The sequence below is a fragment of the Glycine max genome, chromosome 12, assembly GCF_000004515.6.
Source record: "Glycine max cultivar Williams 82 chromosome 12, Glycine_max_v4.0, whole genome shotgun sequence".
Taxonomy (NCBI): domain Eukaryota; kingdom Viridiplantae; phylum Streptophyta; class Magnoliopsida; order Fabales; family Fabaceae; genus Glycine; species Glycine max.
In genome coordinates, this window is record NC_038248.2 from 36034543 (window position 1) to 36054375 (window position 19833).

Genomic DNA, 19833 nt, shown 5'->3' on the forward strand with positions numbered 1-19833 from the left:
TTGAATTATAATTTTTCCTTTATGATTATAAATACAATATTATTGTGTTCTATGTACCAATTGATGTCCTGATGAGAATTGATTGATAAACTTGAATGCTCTTGATGTCTTTGTGTTTAACCCATGATTTTGATTAATTAATTTTGATACAATTGTGAGAAACTATTTCAGAGGTTTTACATCTCATGTTGTGATAAAATCTTTTGTATAAATTGTTATGTTAAGGTTATGAAATGATGATTCAAACTGTGAGTATGTGATAAATTGAACATGTGACGGATGATGAAATACATGTGTATTGAGATGAGATGTGTGTATTGAGTTGTGAACTATGAATTGTGCAATCACACAATTGTAAGACCCTTTAAGGGTGACGAGTATTGTGATGGGATCCACTGTGGGAACCCGACGAGTTAAAATAATTTTGAAAACAATTGAGTAAATGTGTGTATTGAATAGTTCATAGGTAAAGTGTATACGATTTATGAGGTGTGATAACATGTTAGACTGAGATTATATCATTGTGATTGAGATTAAGTGTATGTGATAAATTGAGTATGTATATGATTGAGATATATATGTGCATTGAGGTGTTGTGTGCATTGAGTTGTGAACTATGAATTGTACAATCACACGATCATAAGTCCCTTCAAGGGCGACGAGTTAATGCTAAGTCCCTTTTAGGGCAACGAGTTGATGCTAAGTCCCTTTTAGGGTGACGAGTTGATGCTAAGTCCCTTTTTGAGCGACGAGTTAATGCTAAGTCCCTTTAAGGGCGACGAGTTAATGATAAGACCCTTAAAGGGCGACGAGTTAAAATTATTTTGAAAACAATTGAGGAGTCGTGTGTTTTGTACAGTTCATAGATAGAGTCTGTGTGCTAAAATGTTTTCTGGGTTGGACCTGAATCAGGAGGGAGAGGCCCTGACGGACTCTTTGGAGTGTAGGCCTTAGGGGTCACACGGTTTGAGTGCTCCTTTAAGCCTATGTTGATCCCATATGGTTGGAACATTCTCGCAAAACACTGTGACCCTGACTGGTCTCCCTATGATATTACCTAGTGAGAGTGACTTGACTTACTATTGTGTGGTTTGTCTTGTCATGTACTCCTAGGCGCCCGACGAGGTTTTTCACTGACATGTACCACGTTGCATATAGGCTTGAGTCTTAGCATAACTGTTGCATACGCTTGCTAATTGTTTATTATGAAATTGATGTGTTATTATGTCTTGATCGGAGTGTGTGATTCCTGTATATTATGATTGATGATTGAAAGGTGTGATTGATGGATGAAAAGTGTGATTGATGAATGACAAAGTGATGAAATAATGTGAGATATGCTAAGTAAATTGTATTTGGCTACTATATGTTGTGTTGTTTCTCTCTAGTAGTTAGAAATGTAATAACTCAATCCTGATTTGCTGTTTGTGTTTGGATTCTGTGATGATCTTGAACTTTGTGTTCGGGGAAGCAGATGAATAGGTGGATGACTATGAAGAACCTCATGCTAGAGGACACAAGAACACCACGCTCTGATAGGATGTGACTTTAGGATATAGGTTCTATATTAACTGTATGAAACTTAGATGACCTTCTTTGAGCCGAGATGACTTTATTATTTATTTGAACAAGTTTGAATATGATGTAGAAGAAAGTGAATGTGAGCCTTTTACCCATTTGAAAGACTTATATTTAAAAATGTTTTAAAAATACTTTTAATTAATATTTAAATTTTTATTCCTTTATTAATATATATGTGAAGGATAGAGGGTGTCACATCCACAATACTTCATGGAACATTGGAATAGGGACCACTTCGTATGAGATTACGTTTGGCCACAAGCCCTTTAATTTTCCAGAATACCTCTCTAGATCATCTAATCTTGATGTCGTTGACGAGATGTTAAGTAACCGGGAAGAAATATTTCACACTATTCGTAAGAAGTTGCTTAAGGCGCAGGCTATCATCAAGCACCATGCTGATGTTAAGCGTAGGGAGGTAACTTACCAACCTGGGGATTGGGTCCTCCTGAAACTTCGACCTTACCAACAAAGGTCAGTCAAAGGAGCACATGCAGTTTCCGGCAAATTGGCTATGCATTTCTACGACCCATTTCAAATCCTTGACCGTATAGGCCCTGTTGCTTATCACTTATAACTTCTAGAAGGGGCTCGAATACACCCTGTCTTTCACTACTCAATGCTCAAGCCGTTTCACGGGACACCAAACAAAGCTAATTTAGCTGATATGCCAAATCACTTCATCAATGATCAACCTCACATTACTCCCTTGGCTATTCTAGACTATCGTCGATCGTCCCCAGCCATGAATGCTCCGTGGGAGGTGTTAGTTCAATGGCACGAATTATCCCCTGATGAGATTTCTTGGGAAGACTAGGACCAGTTGCACCGGGATCATCACTTTGAGGACAAGGTGATCCTTCAAGGGCCGAAGGATGATAGCATATCAGAAGCAACACCAGAAACAAAAACTACAACATTAGAAGCAGGAGTGCAAAGAGAAAAGACTAAGAGAATGATTTCCAGGCCTTTGTACCTCAAGGATCATGTCTGAGGATGAAGGTGTTGAGTTGGCAGTGAGATTTGCTGGGTAGTGTTGTCTGCTACTAGGGAACATTCCTAACCAATTCGGTTACTGAAAGATTCCTAGAGGATCAGGAAATCACAATTATGTTAGTAGAATGCACTATATATATCTATGTAAATAACAACAAATCAATGAGAAATATAATCCTTCTTATCTTTTGGCCTTTTCTTCTTTAGCTTTCATTCTCTTCCTCTGGAGGTCCTGGCCCTCAAAGCCAGTCCTGATAGCATAGCCGTATCAGTTTTTCTTTAAATATTGGCTTTTAGAATGATAATGAAAAAATTTAGACAAAAACTACAAGAAATTTTTTTATTAGAGGTAGTCAAAGGTTGACAATTATGTATCCTTTATTTGGGTTATAAGTGTCATTTTCTAAGAGATAGTTTGTCATATCAAAGAATTGAAAGTTGATATATATAATTCTTTAACAATATTTTAATTCTTTATAGAATTATATTCACAACTAAATTATTAGATAAAATGTTTCCAATGGACTATGAATCCAAGTATAGAACTTTCCATTATACATTATCAAACGTTCATCTTTCCATTATGCATACCAAATATTTGATGTTATTTTTAATAATCAATTAAAGTTATTGTTGATATTATAGAATATATTCTTGTTATTTTCAATAATTAATAATTATAATAATTAATTTTGATGGACAGAAAAATTGGATTGAAATATATCTATATCTATATATATATATATATATATATATATATATATATATATATATATATATATATATATATATATATATATATATATATATATATATTTGCTTGTGACTACTTTTAATCTTTAAATTTTCTCATTTTATGTTTATATCATGGTCTCTTTGATCAATTTTTAGAAAAAATTAGGAAAGAACAATTTATCTAAAACTACATTAACATTTAAATTATTAAAGTGAAATTAAGTTTATTTAATTTGTTGTAATAATTTTAATATAAATATATTTATTACTTATCATCATGTGATTTAATTAATTTATTAAATGTTCTAATCTAAATTAGTTGTCATAAAATATTATTTTATGACTTATTTATTATCTTTTCAAATAATTATTGAAGAAATTTCTTTGCGTCAACAAATTTAAGTTTTCATTATACCATGATATTTGTATGTAAATTTATTAATATACAAATAATATATGAATATTTTTCTCTCCTTTTACATGTTGATATTATATATGTATATGTATTTATATTTTCTCATGACTACATTTCTTAATATATAAATTTTATTGCATATCATGTATAAAATCAAACTTTTGGAATGAACCTTTTTATTAAATCAAAAAGAATAATTTACACTAAACTCACGAGAAGAAATAATTTTCTTAAAAATACATTAACATTTAAATTATTAGAGTTAAATTCATATTTTTAATTTATTATCATTGTATTTTAAATATAAATCTCGACAAAAAAAAGTTTTAATATAATTATAAATTATCTTGCTTACTAACATGTAACTTAATTAACTTATTGAATATGTTATTTTATGTGGATGAACATTTTCTTATGAAATGAAACAGAGAAAATTATGAAAACATGCTTCATGCATGGTTTATAGTAAAATCATACATTATCTTAGAAACTTCAACATGAAGCTTTTATATTAAGTATTTAATTTTTTTTACATTTAAAAAAAAACATTTTTCACTATTATTACAATTTTATATTTTTTAACAGTAAAAAAAATAATTTTTTAAATCAAACTCTTGAGATGAACATCTTTTATTAAATCAAGTAGGAAAATTTACACTTAACTCATGAGAAGGAACAATTTACCTAAAATTACACTAACAATTAAATTATTAGAGTGAAATTATTTTTTAATTGTGTATACATATATTCAAAAAATAAAAATTATTTATATTTTGTTGAATTTATACACAACAATAACCAAAACAATACTCGTGGATGACATAGGTACACAAACTAATTCTTATAAATATGGGAATTTGAAATGTAAAGAGACTACCCGACCAAATCATGAAATTTTATTTTCCCTAATATGCCATATTTATTGCCTTTTCACAACTTTATTTTACTGTTTTTTGTTTTTTCTTTACCGCAAATTCGTTAGACTAGCATAACTTAGAAACCTTGGTGATACAACAGCTAGGAAGCTTTTTAGAGTGAACTAGAGATCCATTTGAGTGATAAACTACTTCCCTCAAGTCAATCGTTTAACTAAGAATCAACTATTTACTGTTTAATTACTCGTAACTGTGAATAAACTTATCGAGTGTTTATCTATCACCGAAGCTTACCTATATAGAACATGGGAAGTATAAAAAACTAATGACTAATAAGTTGCTGGTTTGAATAGTCCTAAATCTAGTCTCTTTAAGCAATATCCCGGATTCGAGTTTTGTGGATAAAAAAAAATATAATTAGAAAGAAAATTTTTATAATAATTTTGGAATTGAAAGGAATGATGTATATAAAGAGTTTTTAGTTTGGTCACTCATCAGATTGATAGCTACGGTACATAGGTATAATTGATGATTAAATCGTACAAAAATTATTAAATTTCCTCACTTTTATTGTTTATTTTTATGTGAATAATGAGAAATTTAACATCATTTAAATTCTTGACCAGCATATGGTTAATTTGGAAAATTTATAATCTTTGGTGTTAGAATTACTGCAGAAACACGAAATAAAGCTTGGAAGAAAAGCTGAAAACCTGAAGACTCTCACCCAACGAACAGAAGTCACATGGAGAAACCATATATTACGTGAAGACACGCTTAGCGTGAGTTATGCACTAAGCGCGTGATCACCGACTCACTCTTAAGTGCGGCAATCACGCTTAGTGCGAGACTCTGTAAATTTTAAGCTAAACTTCACCTATAAAAAGAGGAGGAAGTACAGGAGAAAGATACATTGAGACACAAAGCTCTACACTAAATATTCACAAAATTAGAGTCTCCCAAATAAGGGAAACAAACCTTTAAGAGTCATTCCTTCCCTGCATCTCCATTCCCATTATTATTCTTTTCTCCCATTAACCCCTTGTAATTGTAAAGTCTCTCATGACAATGAGAGACTAAACTGTTCATTGTTGGGACCCTAGCAACCAAATGCTCGTGATGTAATTTCTTTCCTATTATCTATTTAATGCTATTTTAATTTTTATTGCCTTTTTTATGTGCTTAATTTTACTGATTGTGGCCTGATCACCAATATTCATGTATTTGTTTTAGGATTTAGGCATTGGAAAATGTTTATTTTCTAAGAACTGGAAAAGAATATCTAAATGATTTATGTCTAGGGATAGAATGATATTATTTAGCCTGTTTTATGCATCTCTTTTCTAATGCAATTTATTTAGTTTATTCTTCTAAGGGATTAGGGGAAAGATTAGATAAATTAGACTCTTTCACTCGAGGGATCATGGTTAGAGTGTAAAAATTGGAATAATATTAAATAGAGAAGAATCATTAACATTACATCGAGAGTAGATTTGGTAGGCTAAGCCCCAACATATTTACATTTTAAATCAACCTTCACATCACAATCCTTTAAGTGTTTGTTTTTCTTGTTCTTGTCTGTTTTAGTGAGTAGTTTAATTTTTATGTCAATTTGCTTTTAACTTTTCATCTCTCAAATCTTTAATTCAATTTATTAATTGCTTGAAAATTGGGAATACATCAATCTAAATACAAACAAAGTCCCTATGGACTCAACACTTGAACTCCCGTTTTACTTTACTACTTGTGACAATTTGATATACTTGCTAATGAGTTAACACACATCATTGTTGCATAGATGTCCCATTAAACTTTAATGGTCCTATTATCATGTTTCTTCATAAATTTCCTTTTAGCTCCTTGATTCCTTTGGTGGCTCACATAATAGACTTAGTGACCTCCTTGATTCTTAAGTCTCATTTCTTCCTAGACTAACATATTATGCAATTCATACACACTCCATTTGTCTTTCAAGGAATTATAGTTCATTTGAAATGAGTCATACTCAATTTGTAATTAGTTTAGCATAAATTATACAAAGAAATTCTCATTCACAACCATTCCCAAGGTCTTAAGTCTTGCAGCAATGTTTGTCATATCAATGGCAGGCTCATACATAGTACCTGAATCATTAAACTTCATCATGGTCAATGGACTCATTAATGTCCTAGTAAGAGACTTGTAAGCTATTTGGGAGCACTTTCCCGCTAACCCCCATAAATTCTTTAGCACTGTCGGTCACGGGGAGAGTTATTTTAATGTTGTTTGTGATAGTCATTCTCATGAACATTAGGTTCAGTTTGTTAGATCTTTTTCCAAGTTTTGTAATGGCTTTCAATTCACTGCTACTAGAGTTAGTAATAGTAGCAAAGTTCTCTACTGAAATATAAATAATCACATTAGAAGGGAGGATTGAATGCGTTAATAAAGGATAATAACTTTTCGCAAATAAAGACTTCTATCATAAGCTTAGAAAAATAGATGCAATGAAGTCATCCACTAATAAGAAAAACAAGTTTGATGAAAACCAAGTTTGGTTGTCTAGTAATAATAAAACAATATTTTCTCAAAGGTTTTTCAGGTAAACACTTGATAGGAAAAAGGTGTCAAGATAAGCTTAAAAGAATATTCAATAAAACCACTTAAGAGAGACGTATAAACACTTGATTTATATTGGTTCACTCAACCAAAGTTACATTCAGTTCTCCTTTATGCAACTATAAAAGGATTATACTTATCAAAACTTTGATTACAGATAAGTATTATGTCTTATCATTCCTGACTATACAAGTATTCTTTTTGTCATTCCTAACACACCCTTAGACTTCCCTTGAATCTAAGACCAACTAAGTATTGTTTAACACTAAGTTACTCCTGATTTTCACAAACAAAAGTTTGAATGAATATAATGATTCAACAACACTTAAAGAGTGAATAAACAATTAAACTCAAATACAAATAACTTTGCTTAGAAAAGAGTAATGAAAATTAAGTGTTGAGTATATCATCCACTTCAATGTGCAAAGTTTCGCTTTAGAGAACTTATATATTTTTTTTTCACTTGATTATTTTTCTATTGTTGATTCTAAAGAAGAGTCACATTTTATAAACTTCAATGAAAAATCTGTTACGAGATTAGTGTTGAGTCTTGGTATGTTTGTTGTCTCACAACTGGAGGCAAAGCACGTGGCACACTCTAAATGACGAGGATAGGAATAAAAGTACAAACAATTACATGTGCTCCTCTTCCACAACAAAAGTGATTTTGAGGAATATTTTGCAAAACCCTTCTATTTTGTTCTTTCCATAAATTTCAAATGTTAACAATTCAAATAGAGAGAGGCAATATTGCAATTCAAAAAGCGAGATCGTGAACTTTCCTTTGTGGCTAACATAGACCTTTAGTACCTTGTTGGATATCACTTGTGAGAATATAAAATAAGTGTATAAAAAATTTAAAGTCCAATGGTTGTAACAAAGGACAACTCGTGAAGACATTGGTTTTTACAATAAGTGGACATGTTTGATTTGATAACGTGTGGGACACTGAGTATATCTTTATAAAATTATTTTCCGTTTTAAGTATGGATGCAACTTAAGGTTGTAGATGTTGATATAAAGACGCGTAAGCTCTTTTACAAAGTTGGTCTTACGTACTCAACAACAAATCATAAGATCGTCCATAATTTATACTTTTGTAAACATCAAAATCTAAGGTATGGTAGGTCTTTCATTAGTTAGTGGATCATCCAAAATTAACATATTCCAATTTAGCAAGATCAAAATCCAAAACATCAAGGTGAAATTAAACTTGTTTATTCCAATCATAAAAGTTAAGCAGATTAAAAATTACCATAAACAACACATGAGAATCTAGGAAATTAGGAATCATAATTTCATATAAGTATTTTGAGACATAAGACACATGTTACATATATAATATATATTCAAACAACATTCAATGCATATTGATGTTTTCCTTTGGGCGATATACCAACACATAACATACAACATTATGATGCAGATTAAATTATAATATTATTTCCTTCAAACCAAAATAACATTGTTGAGAATTAAATACACACCAATTAAAATTACCTACTATCTTTGGGTATGTAAATAAACATAAATCACTTACAAATATATTTATTAATTATAAAAACAACTAATCAACTTTTGTATAATTGAATTTCAATGTACCTATTAATCAATAATTATATATTTCAACATCTATTATTTTATGGGTAATTGAAAAATTATCATTAATTTAAAATTAAACAAACTTAAAAATTTGATCACTTTAATGACTAATAAATCTATCGTCCACTTAATTCTAAATAAACATTCAACCTGCATATTTTTATTGCTACCAACAATTCGTAATATTCTTACTAATTTCATTCTTCTAGGTCATAAAATAATATTCATTTACCATATAATAAAAGAATCTCGAAACAATTGAACCATGGGACTTTCAATATCATTCGTATACGTACCGGAAAATTTCAAAGTCATTTGAAATAATAATAATAATAATAATAATAATGACAAAGCTTTATTATTGAATTCACGAATCATGCATACGACCATTCATACACATATTATCACATCGCGATGCATGACCATAATTTCATAAGCAATTTATTCACGATCCAATCAAACCATGTGCACCATAAAATTTTGTAAAATCCTGATTTTAATTCCGATTCATTATAAAATTTCGATCATTCAAATCAATTCTATATCCATATACACGCGATACAATAAATAATCAATATTTACAGCGGAAAACAATCAATAATTTTTAAAATTTTAAAATTAGGGTTCATGAAATTTGGGAAGAAACATCATTAATGGAGAATTATATAATTTTACAACACATAAAAGCTTTCTAGTTTTCTAAGATCACAATAATAAAAAACCAAAAAGGATCTTAATATCAATTATTCTCTAAATAATTGATAAACAATATGTATCTTTATCTACAATGAGACTTTTCTCCTATGCATTTTGATTTCTTAAAAAAAAAAGAAAATAAATTTTTTTCATTTGACTCTTCTTTATATTCTCTCTATCTTTCAATATGGAAGTTAAGATTAAGAGAATACTTTAATATAAAAAAGGTGACTTTGTTTCATGCTAGTGGATATTGACTCTTTTAAAATCTCTACTTCCATCAAATATATATATCTTTAGAAATAACTTTAAGCTCATGAGTCATTTATAATTTAGTTCATAATCATTAATTATTATTTATTTATTTGTCTTTAATAAGTCACGTACATTTTACATGCTACAAAAATTTCAGCCAGCAGCAGTTAACGTGTTCAAAAAAATTTGTTAAAAAAACCATGTAACAGTCTACGTTCAATATAAAGGGAGCATTAGTCATCAACCCAAAGACTCTTGTCTGCACATATAAGTTATTGAGAAAGGTGAGGATGAATTTGCAAGATATTAATTCAAAGAATGAGAATTCAAAATTACATAACTATATAAAGCTAAACTCCCCAACACATTCATAGCTCCAACTTTGTAATTGTGATGATATTGTGGCCTGTTTCTATGGATATATAGATTAAGTGAGGAAACCCATCAAAAAGATCACCCTTTTTCTCCAATATAACCTGCCCATACATATTGTAAATAAGTGCTTTCTTGTATAAGTTTTCTTCTTATAACAGGTTCGTATAAGTTTTCTTCTTATAATTTGGCATCTATAAATTTGGAAGCAAGAAATAAATGGAAGGAAAGTAAAATAGGTAGTGTAAATAGGAACAAAAGTATAATTGGTAATGATAGATTTATGGGAGAGGAGATGTAGCACTTCTTTTCTTTATTATTATAATAATTAAAAAGAGGAGATGTAGCATTTACTTTGAATAATTATTATTTTGTCCAGGGCAACGACTTTCTTATTTTGTCCCTAGCTGGTTCATACACTTTCTTAGCTGGTGACGAAAATGCAAACGACGAGAGCAAAATCGAAGAAAAATGCACAAAATCTGCTCCACATTATTCTGATACTCAAAGAAATAAGGCACAAAATATGTTTTACTTTGTTCCAATAATAGTATTTTTCTGACACTTCACTCAATTTTTGTCCACTTAGACCACTTTTCAACTTATTTTATCTTTATTCACATATTTTATGAAATTTTTTTCAGAAAATCATTTATCTTTTAAGTTAAACACATTTTTCTAAAGTTTTTAAGTAATATGTTATAAAAAAATAGATATATCTTATTAGTATATATAAGTAATATCAATTAATTTATTATAGTTATCATAAACGGTAAAATCTTGAACCTTATACAATTCATAGATCCTCTCATTCTAATGTGATTCCTTTGCAATATTATACTTTGAATTATAATTATCTTTTATAAAATATATATATGTTTAAATTTTTAAAATTGATAATTCTTCATTAATATTATATCACATTAAATCATATCAATAACTATTATAAAATTAAAGTTTTGATTTGATAACTAAAAATATTAAAGTGAAATTTAAATCAGATCAATGACTCTTGAGAAATTAAAATTTCCACTCAACTGTTGTTAAAGATTAAAATAAAATTTACTTATATATTGATAGATATTCCACTTGCAACCACTACAAATAAATGCAATGCAACTACCTCTTCCTTTCTTTTTCTCTATTCCCAAAAATGTTCCGATCTTATATGTTTTTATAAAGTCATTAATCAAGATGTGAGGTCAGATTATAAATATATTAAAAGTTAGAAGAAAAAGAAGCAATTAGCTAACTAGAAGATAGAGTCAATTGTATGGATACTTTATCTACATCCATGCCACAAGCACCTTCTCATAAACTGTTTTTTTTTTTTTCTATTTCTCTTCAGCTAAAGTAGGAGCTTCCTCATCATGCACATAAAAACTAGATTTACATTTACAATAAAACATAAAGACACAAGGGAGCATAGAAGATTGAAAAGAAAAAATAAATAAATATTTTTCTTTTAGGAAGACGCTGACATTCATTTGTAAAGCAGCCCAACGAAATCCCCTTAATTATGGCGAGCAAACTTCTTTCAGGCTAATGGGTTTTAATTACATCTCTCAGAAACTTGAGAAATAATTCTGAGAATGTTGGACTATTTGCATTTCCGTAGTTGTTTGGCATGAGTTATCGTCGTTGATCAAGGTCCTGTTTGAATATCCCAAAAGGAAATTGGTGGTATATATGGAGTATATTAGAAGTTGTATACATATAAACTTAAAATAAAATAGCAATGTCAATGAGAAGAAAGAATATGGCGAAAGCAATCAAATACTCCAATTAGTTATTTGTTTTACCTCTAGAAGGGGTATGAAGTATAAACATCAAAGAAAAACGAAAATGGTATATTATGACAATTCTTTGCTCCGTAAAGAAAAAACCGGTGACCCTATGAAATTAGAAAGTAATTCATTCTTTTATCTTTAAAACAATTTTCTTATTAAATATTATTATTATTATTATTATTTATAAAATAAATAAATTCTAACTTACTCTCGTGGTCTTGATGCCCAAAGAGAACTAAGGGCACGAAGACGTCCATAGTACTCTCCAATAACAATAAAGCATCGTGCTGCTTGACGAACTGTGAGTAATCGACATAGCTGATGAAGAGTTTGCTGCCTCAAATTATCAGCCTTCAATTCATAAACACATAAAAGTTTATGGAAGTTAATAAGTCACCAATAATTTAAGAATTAATGCATGTGTCTATGACTCTATGTCTACATATATTGATAAAAATAATTATATAAAGCCATCTAGATTTTTAAATAAACATGTGAGATTTAAGGTTTTAATTTTAATTATTAATTTATATATAATTCAAAGGTTAATATTTATCTTTTGCATCTCTTGCAAGTTGCAACAGCACAGTGTCTCAACAACAAAAAAGTGTAGCATTAATTCTTGCTTAGCCAGTATCTTGCATCTAACATAAGGGATTAATCACCACCTGCTACCATATAAGATGGCTCTCCAATAAGAGAAAGTTCTTGTGTATTCTAAAAAAATGTTACAATACTTTATTAAGAATGTAATATAGCGAGTTATATTGTATATAAGACGTTAAATTAAAATTAAAATATCATTAAATTAAATTTAGCAATTATAAAATTAATTATCCAATTCAAATTCTGGGATTGTTAAATTTAACAATTATACAATACTTGGTGAGGTAGTCTTATCAATAAACTTAATTGACAGTTGCTAATTATTGAATAAAGTAATACATTTTATTTTCTTCTATAACCCTATAATTTAATTTATTATAAATTCCTCAAAAAAATTAAAAAAGACTTGAGAAATTGTCTTTTAAAATAGTAATGATGATAATTCTACCAAGGGTTTATGATTCAACATTAGCCATCGCTCTCTAAAACCAACTTCTGACTAAGACATTTTAAAATGGAAAAAGTACTTCAAATACCTAGAATCTAATATTTTGATGAGCAAGAACGTTATAACTTATAAGAAATCGAAAGCAATACATGCCTCCACTTATTTAACTAATGAGCCTGGAACCAATATACTTAGAGAGACGTGACGACCAAGAAGTGAAGATAATTAATTTAAGTTATATCCTAGCTAGTTATCTGTATATAAAATATAATTAAGCAAAAAAAATCATCTAAAATTAATGAAAGCAACACATATAGAAAAAAAAATCGAGTAGGGGGCGGAGTTAATTATTCTCAAAGTTCAATCAATGTCAAGTGTTCGTCAGAAAAATATTATCTAGGATAAACACCACAAATGTACGTACGACCTAAAATACGCATGCAGCCAATGAATAAGCAGAGGAAATATGTGGACTAGAAAGAAAGTATCATTTCTAGTTTTCAGCTATTACTATCTAATCATGGGTCTAATAGTTGGCTAACTTTTAGGTTTTAGAGTTAATTTCTATGAGTTATGTAGTTAAAAGCATAATAAAGTGTCATAACTATCCTATGAAAAAAAAATTCCAAAAGTCAAAAGAAGGTAAGAGAAGCAATTGCCCTAGTCTAATTAACGTGGTTCCCGTTTTCAACTATGAAGTTTATAAGCCAATTAGTGTTTAAACCCAAACAATTAAAATTGACAAGTCACACACACATTCAAATCTAATTTTGACAAAAGCTTAAATAAATCGATAGTAAAACAGAAATTGCAACATACAAAGAAGTCAGGTCACTATGAGGCTTTACGTCCACCTCCCCACCAAATGTTGTACTTAAAATAGTATTTACTATTTATTAACTCACCCAAGAAGGAAAAGAAAAGTGTGATCAATCAAGTCAAAAATATGCAAAAAGTAAAAGTACTAATAAAACGTTTCTTTTAATACATTCTTTATTTTGTATTATGATCATTTTAAAACATTATTCATATAAAAAATATATTAAAAAATGTGTTAGTGATATTTCTCTAGTACACGTATAATTTAAAATTTAAATTACCTGGCGAACAAAACCTTCAAGATTGGCAAGCTTGCTCATGGCAACGACCATTTGTTGAACACCATCAACCACTGGGCCTCCAGCTATGGTGTCCACAAGTGACTGCTGCAACTGCTCAAGTCCCTGAGAGAGTGCTTCTTCTGCTTGCTGTGAGGAATGCTTCAGGCCATACATCCCCATTATCTGTTGCTCAGCTAGTGGCTCCAACTGCTGAATCAGCATCTGACCAAAAAATACTATATTATAGTAATTGTTCGAGTATTATCCTTGCCACAATGATTAGTTATATAGGAAGATCAGTAACAAAAAGATAAAATAGAAAAAAGGAGAGAGAAAATAGAAAATAAAGTGAGAGTAAGATGAAAGAAAAGCATTCAGACAAAAAAAAAAAATGAAAGAAAATTAAAACCCTTAACGTTAATGTTAATTATAATTAGTAATTATTGCCTTAAACTGCGAGATTTCCCTGCGACATTGGAACAGTTATTCACTACCACAAAAAACACGGGATAAATTTGTGAGAACATCTCCAACGAAAATATTTTAAATGAATTTTTTAAGTTATTTTTTTTATTTTTATATTATTTTTTTATGATCTTCAAAGTGTTATATCATTATAAAAAATTTATATACAACTTTCTTCAAATGATAAGAAACTTTAAAATATTTTAAAAAAAAAGTCACACTTTTTTTTTAATTATAGTATTATTATGTGGCAGCTGAATATTATTTTTTATTGTTAAAAATGATTTTTTATAATTTTTTTTGAAGATACATATCTTATTTTAAAAAAATTCTCATTATCATATATATTTATTTTATTAGAAAAGAAACAATAAAAAAACACAGTTTTTTCATTTAAAAAATTCTTTAAAAAAAAAATACTCGTTGGAGATTCTCTAATAACAACAAAACAATGATGTTACCGAAAAAGTTATTTATCTCCTTTGTCCAAAAAATGACACCCCCAATTTCCAAAACTAAAAGGAAAATGACTCGCCAAATACATTAGCATGTTCGTTGTCTTTTCTTAAATATATATTTTTTTATTCAATTAATCATCTTTACTACATTAAGTATATGTGGATTCCACAACCTTACCACTCTTTGTCACTACTACTTTTTTTTTTTTAAGGTATTGTCACTACTACTATTAATATATTGTTCTCATTGTTATTTTATTGATTATCTTGTATATGTACTAAATACATATACATACACTTTAACTTATGAGTTTAATGTGGACAATGTAAAATTGTTTTCTCTAAATTTATATGCAATTGATGTATAGTGTATAGTGTACACACCATGATGAGATCAGAGGGTCTAAAACCACCAATCCAGAGGAAACAACGTTCAGCTTGGGAAGTCCACATGCCATTGATAAGGTGGAAGACATCAGATTTAGCAGCCACACCCTTGAGCCTGAAAATCTCATCATAGTGAGAAAGATATCCATCCACCATCACTCTCATATCACTGTCTGATAACGGTGCTTGCAACCCGTTCCTCAGCTCCCCCATTAGTCTGTGATCTTCTTCTAACCATCTTGCATATTCCATGTCAAACATTGCGGCTCCTGCTACATAACATAACAAAACCATTCTGATTATACTTACCATTACTTAATCAATTATTGCCATTATTGATTATATATAATTATATATGATCACATTAAACTACAATATAACTGGTGCCGGTTCAAATCTGTTTGCTTTCTAGTATTGTTTTTATACGTAGTATTTTATACATGTGTTACATATTAATAATGTTACAATGTTTTTAACTACTATTAAAAATGTTGGTTGATTTGGTGACATGTGCAATGTGACCACGAATGAAACAGACCCGGCACCATTTGCATAATGGATTAATCATAATATACATCTCCTTTTCGTTAGAAAGTGTGTTTCTACTTATGATAGTTATTATTTTATTTGTTGTTAACTTTTTACCCTAAAGACCGTATTATTTTACCACGAGTCAAAAAGAGTAGTATCAGAATGGAATAATTCTCTTCTCTGAAAAGCCGAAGCATATAAAGTAGCGTTTTTATAACTTCATATAATATGTTAAGAAAAGGTCGTACAACTAGGCATAAATTTAATATGTTAGAGTTATCTAATTATGACATTGGCTATTGTTTTTATTATTCAAACACGAATTATTTAGCCACAGATTTTGGTCAAATGCAGAGGCTTCATTAAATTTTGAAACGGGCCATCAAAATTGAAATTTGAATTTCATTTGGTATTAAAAAAGATGTAAACTTCGTAAAAATTATGGCATTATTCTATTTTATCTTTCTGAGTTTGAGAAATTAGAAAATGACACTACATTTAAAAACTAAACAAAAAAATTAAAAAAAAACAGAGAAACTCACCCGAGCTTACAGTACTTCCAACACCACCACAATCCACGAACAAGCCCTATAAATTAACAGCTCAAATAATATTAATCACTAAAAGTAAAATATCAAAATATAAATTATAATATAATAAGTGACATGAGAACCTGAGGGCGTGCTCTTTGAAGTTCTTGTTCTATCTGGTTAAGCTTTAATCTACTTGACTCTAGTTGCTGCACATAAGCCTATTCCATACACAGAAACAAAATGCAGTGAAATTTAAAGCTCCTTTTGAGTTTCCACTTTCTGCAACAATGTAAGTGTTATTTCTCAACAAGTAGTTGAATTTGTACAACAATATATGTAGGACTCACCTTTTTCCTCAGACGGCTTTTCCTTGCAGCCTCTCTGTTTTGAGCCAAACGTCTCAATGTCTGAGGCCAACAAAAAAATCTTACCTTAGATCCTACGTAAAATCATTTAATAAAAAAGAGTTTGGAAAATTATTCAATAACCTTTGCATCAAGTGGTTTGTCTGATGTAGAACCAGCTCCCTTTCTCTGCCAGAAAAATGACCCCAAAAACATTATTTGAAAGACATTGATGATTTCAGCAAGGGAAAGAAATGAAAATAGAAAGATGAACACAAATGTTCATTTGCTCAACACAGTGTTGAACTTCGGACTACAATTAACAAACCAGAAAAATGTGACCATATTAGTAGCCAAATAAATGAGGGAGGGAAAAAAAGAAAACTGTTAAACATTACTCAACTTCATTCATCCTAGCTTAGTAAAAACAAAGGTAGCTCAAAAGAAGTGCTAAGCTTTGAATTCAAAACAAAAGAGTGCTCACTCTGGGAAGCATTTCTGAATCCTGAGGTCCCTTGGACCATTTCTCTAGAGGCATGCAACCATCAATATGATAAGGGTAGCAAAAAGCATCATTATCTGCCATTGTTTTGGTGTATGCTATTGCTGTGGTTTAGATTTCGAACTCCAAATTTGACTCTAGAGAAGAACACAAGTTTTCTCTATATTGAGCCAAGTGAGGGGGTCACTTTAATGAGAAACGTTGATAAGTACTGAAAAGATTCTCAATTTGTTTTATGTTCGTACTTTGTCCACATCCCCTCTCTCTATCATATTTCATGTCAGACATTCATCAGAAAATCGTTCAGGAATCAGGAAAAACTCTGTGTTCTTTTGATTTTCTGAAAGCTGTTGGGATCTGTGCCTTCTTTATGAAGATACACAAAAGAGAGAGAGAGAGAGAGAGAGGAAGAGGAGGGACAGATCAAAACAGTAAAAATAGCATTTAAAAGGCCAACTTTCCCCGAGTTTTGGGGATATGGAAAGAGAGAACTGAGAGATTAACAGTGAAAAAACAGTGTTTTAATAACCTTTCTTGAGGCCTAGACTCTGTTGAGGAACCAATTGGAGTTTAGTCTCCTACTAGAAGAGACTAGTCTTGCACAATATGGTGAATTAATGTTTAGATTGACAGGGAGAGAAGTGTTCACATTTAATCTTTGAATAAAAACTTGTGTTTGGAAAAATTACTTGTGTGAGACATAAATAAAACTTAAAAGAAAAAGACCCTGAGAGAGAGAGAGACCTTTTCTTGAGGTGATTTGGCTGCTGATTGATTCTGTGAAGAGGCTGCTCTTGGGGCATCACTTGCCATCTCCTGTTGAAGTTGCTGTCTATGCTGCAGATGCTGCTGATCAAAAGCCTGATGATGATCTGAAGAAGATGCCTTTTTACTTATGGGAGATTCTGCCTCAAAGGGGGGCTCAGTTTTGCTAGAGAGACCTGAATCAGTGCTTTCTCCTCCTGACTTTGAACCAACCTGTATATGGAAAGCCACCAAAAGAAAAAAAAAATTGATTCAGAAAATTCAACTAGAAAAAATAAAAATCACCTCACATATATATATTATCAAAGTTGCAAGGCTGAGGATTTGGACAATATCATTTTCACAAGGAAAGGGAAAAAAAATAAAATATTGAGATTTCTTGAACTTGTAAGCATAAGCAATTAAAAGCATGTTTAAATAAATGGTCAAAGATGGACAAGTAGGAGACTAGTACTCTTGGGGTTTGCTGGAATCTCATTGGCCATGAAGGGAACATTTCCAGTGTAGCTGCAGGTCTGGCTGTGAATAAAGCTGCAAGAATCACAAAAGCAAAATCTGTAAGAGGATCACCAAGTTGAAGGAGTTGAAGATTACCAAAATAAAAGACCATGAGGACTTTCAATTATGACAGCAGCAACAAATAAAAAGGCAGAGGAACCTAATCCCAAATTCAACTTTTCAGCAGTTATGGACTCTCAAAATCATTATTGTATCGGAAACGGTAACCCCCCCCCCCCCCCCCCGCCCCCCCCCACTGCGCATTTTTTAGACATATTCAAACCTCTTATCCTTCACCCCTTTTTCTCTCTGCTTTTGGAAAGAGTTGGTTATGATTACCTAACGTCAGAAAAAAAAAAGAAGCATAAGTGATGGAAACGGAAACATACATGCTTTGCCCTCATCATTTCTACCCTTAACTCCATGCAGAACAATTGCTTCCTCCAGCTCCCCAAAATCAAAAGCAGATCCTTGATTGCTAAGAAACAAAACAAAAAACAGTTTAAATTAAAATCAACACAAACCAAGCATATTAGTTCCTTCTTAAGAGCCTGAAAAGTTAATAGGATTAGGAGATGATACTATTATTGAAGAATAATTACATTAAGCTTGATGCAGGAGTGTTAATTCCGTGAAGCACTCCATAAGGGATGTGGTGACTTGAAGGTCCTGACTCAGACAAACCAAGTTCTCCTATTCTGTGGCTCGCCATGCAAAGCTTTTATTTTTAGACCATTATCATCTTCCCTGAAGCTGAAACCATGTATTATAATTCAAATTGAATTTACATGAACAAAAAGTGGTGTTGCTCCAGCATGAATTTGAAAAGTGGTATATATGTGTATGGTGTCATGTGTTGAGTTAGTGTTCACCTTACCTCTATGTGTGTTTTAGGGATAAATACAAGTCTATATTGAGAAGGTCATAGAGGGGAGAAAGATCAAGGCTTTCTTGTCAAAGTAATATCTAATCTATGTTGTAAGTTGGCACAAGAGAGGGTCCAGTCTTTTTCTCAGATATGATCCTCTTTGCAACTTTTTATTTTATCTTTCATGGGGTGTCTCTTTCTCTTTCTTTTCTCCTTCTCAATGAAGAAACCTGAGTGATTAGTCTGTTTGGCTTGCTTTATGGCTGTCCCTAGTTGAAAAAATATTTCAGATTGAGAAACTCATTCTGTGGTACCCAAGATGTTGTCCCAGCAAAACTTGTCTCATGCTCTCTTTGGAGTTTGGACTTGTGGGGCTTCTTATTCAAAGGTGGCTCAAATAAAATTTAAAAGAA

General features: G+C 30.6%; 1 protein-coding gene across 5 annotated transcripts; it reads right to left on the reverse strand.

The window, feature by feature from the left end:
* Positions 1–11350: 11350 nt before the first annotated feature.
* On the reverse strand, positions 11351–19791 carry TGA17 (bZIP transcription factor). 5 transcript variants are annotated; one of them, XM_006592702.4, is made up of 13 exons: positions 19430–19791; positions 19155–19305; positions 18942–19030; positions 18509–18585; positions 18034–18267; positions 16932–16976; positions 16791–16850; positions 16584–16661; positions 16453–16498; positions 15377–15651; positions 14070–14291; positions 12124–12266; positions 11351–11778 (listed from the first exon to the last, which is right to left on the reverse strand). In XM_006592702.4, the coding sequence occupies exons 2-13, from the start codon at positions 19262–19264 to the stop codon at positions 11691–11693; spliced, it is 1467 nt and encodes a 488-aa protein (XP_006592765.1). In that variant the 5' UTR covers positions 19265–19305; positions 19430–19791; the 3' UTR covers positions 11351–11690. The 5 variants fall into 5 exon arrangements, with proteins under 5 accessions (XP_006592765.1, XP_040863511.1, XP_014620491.1 ...); XM_041007577.1 differs by having other exon boundaries at positions 15377–15648; positions 19425–19784; XM_014765005.3 differs by having other exon boundaries at positions 19425–19784.
* Positions 19792–19833: the final 42 nt, after the last annotated feature.

What these genes read in the sequence shown, in the direction of transcription:
- TGA17 (XM_006592702.4), bottom strand. Translation starts at nt 19,264, where the DNA reads ATGGCGAGCCACAGAATAGGAGAACTTGGTTTGTCTGAGTCAGGACCT. An exon ending in TTCAAAGAGCACGCCCTCAG is followed by an intron (nt 16,499 to 16,583) that starts GTTCTCATGTCA and finishes GTTAATTTATAG; the next exon opens with GGCTTGTTCGTGGATTGTGG. An exon ending in TGGGCATCAAGACCACGAGA is followed by an intron (nt 11,779 to 12,123) that starts GTAAGTTAGAAT and finishes ATATTCAAACAG; the next exon opens with GACCTTGATCAACGACGATA.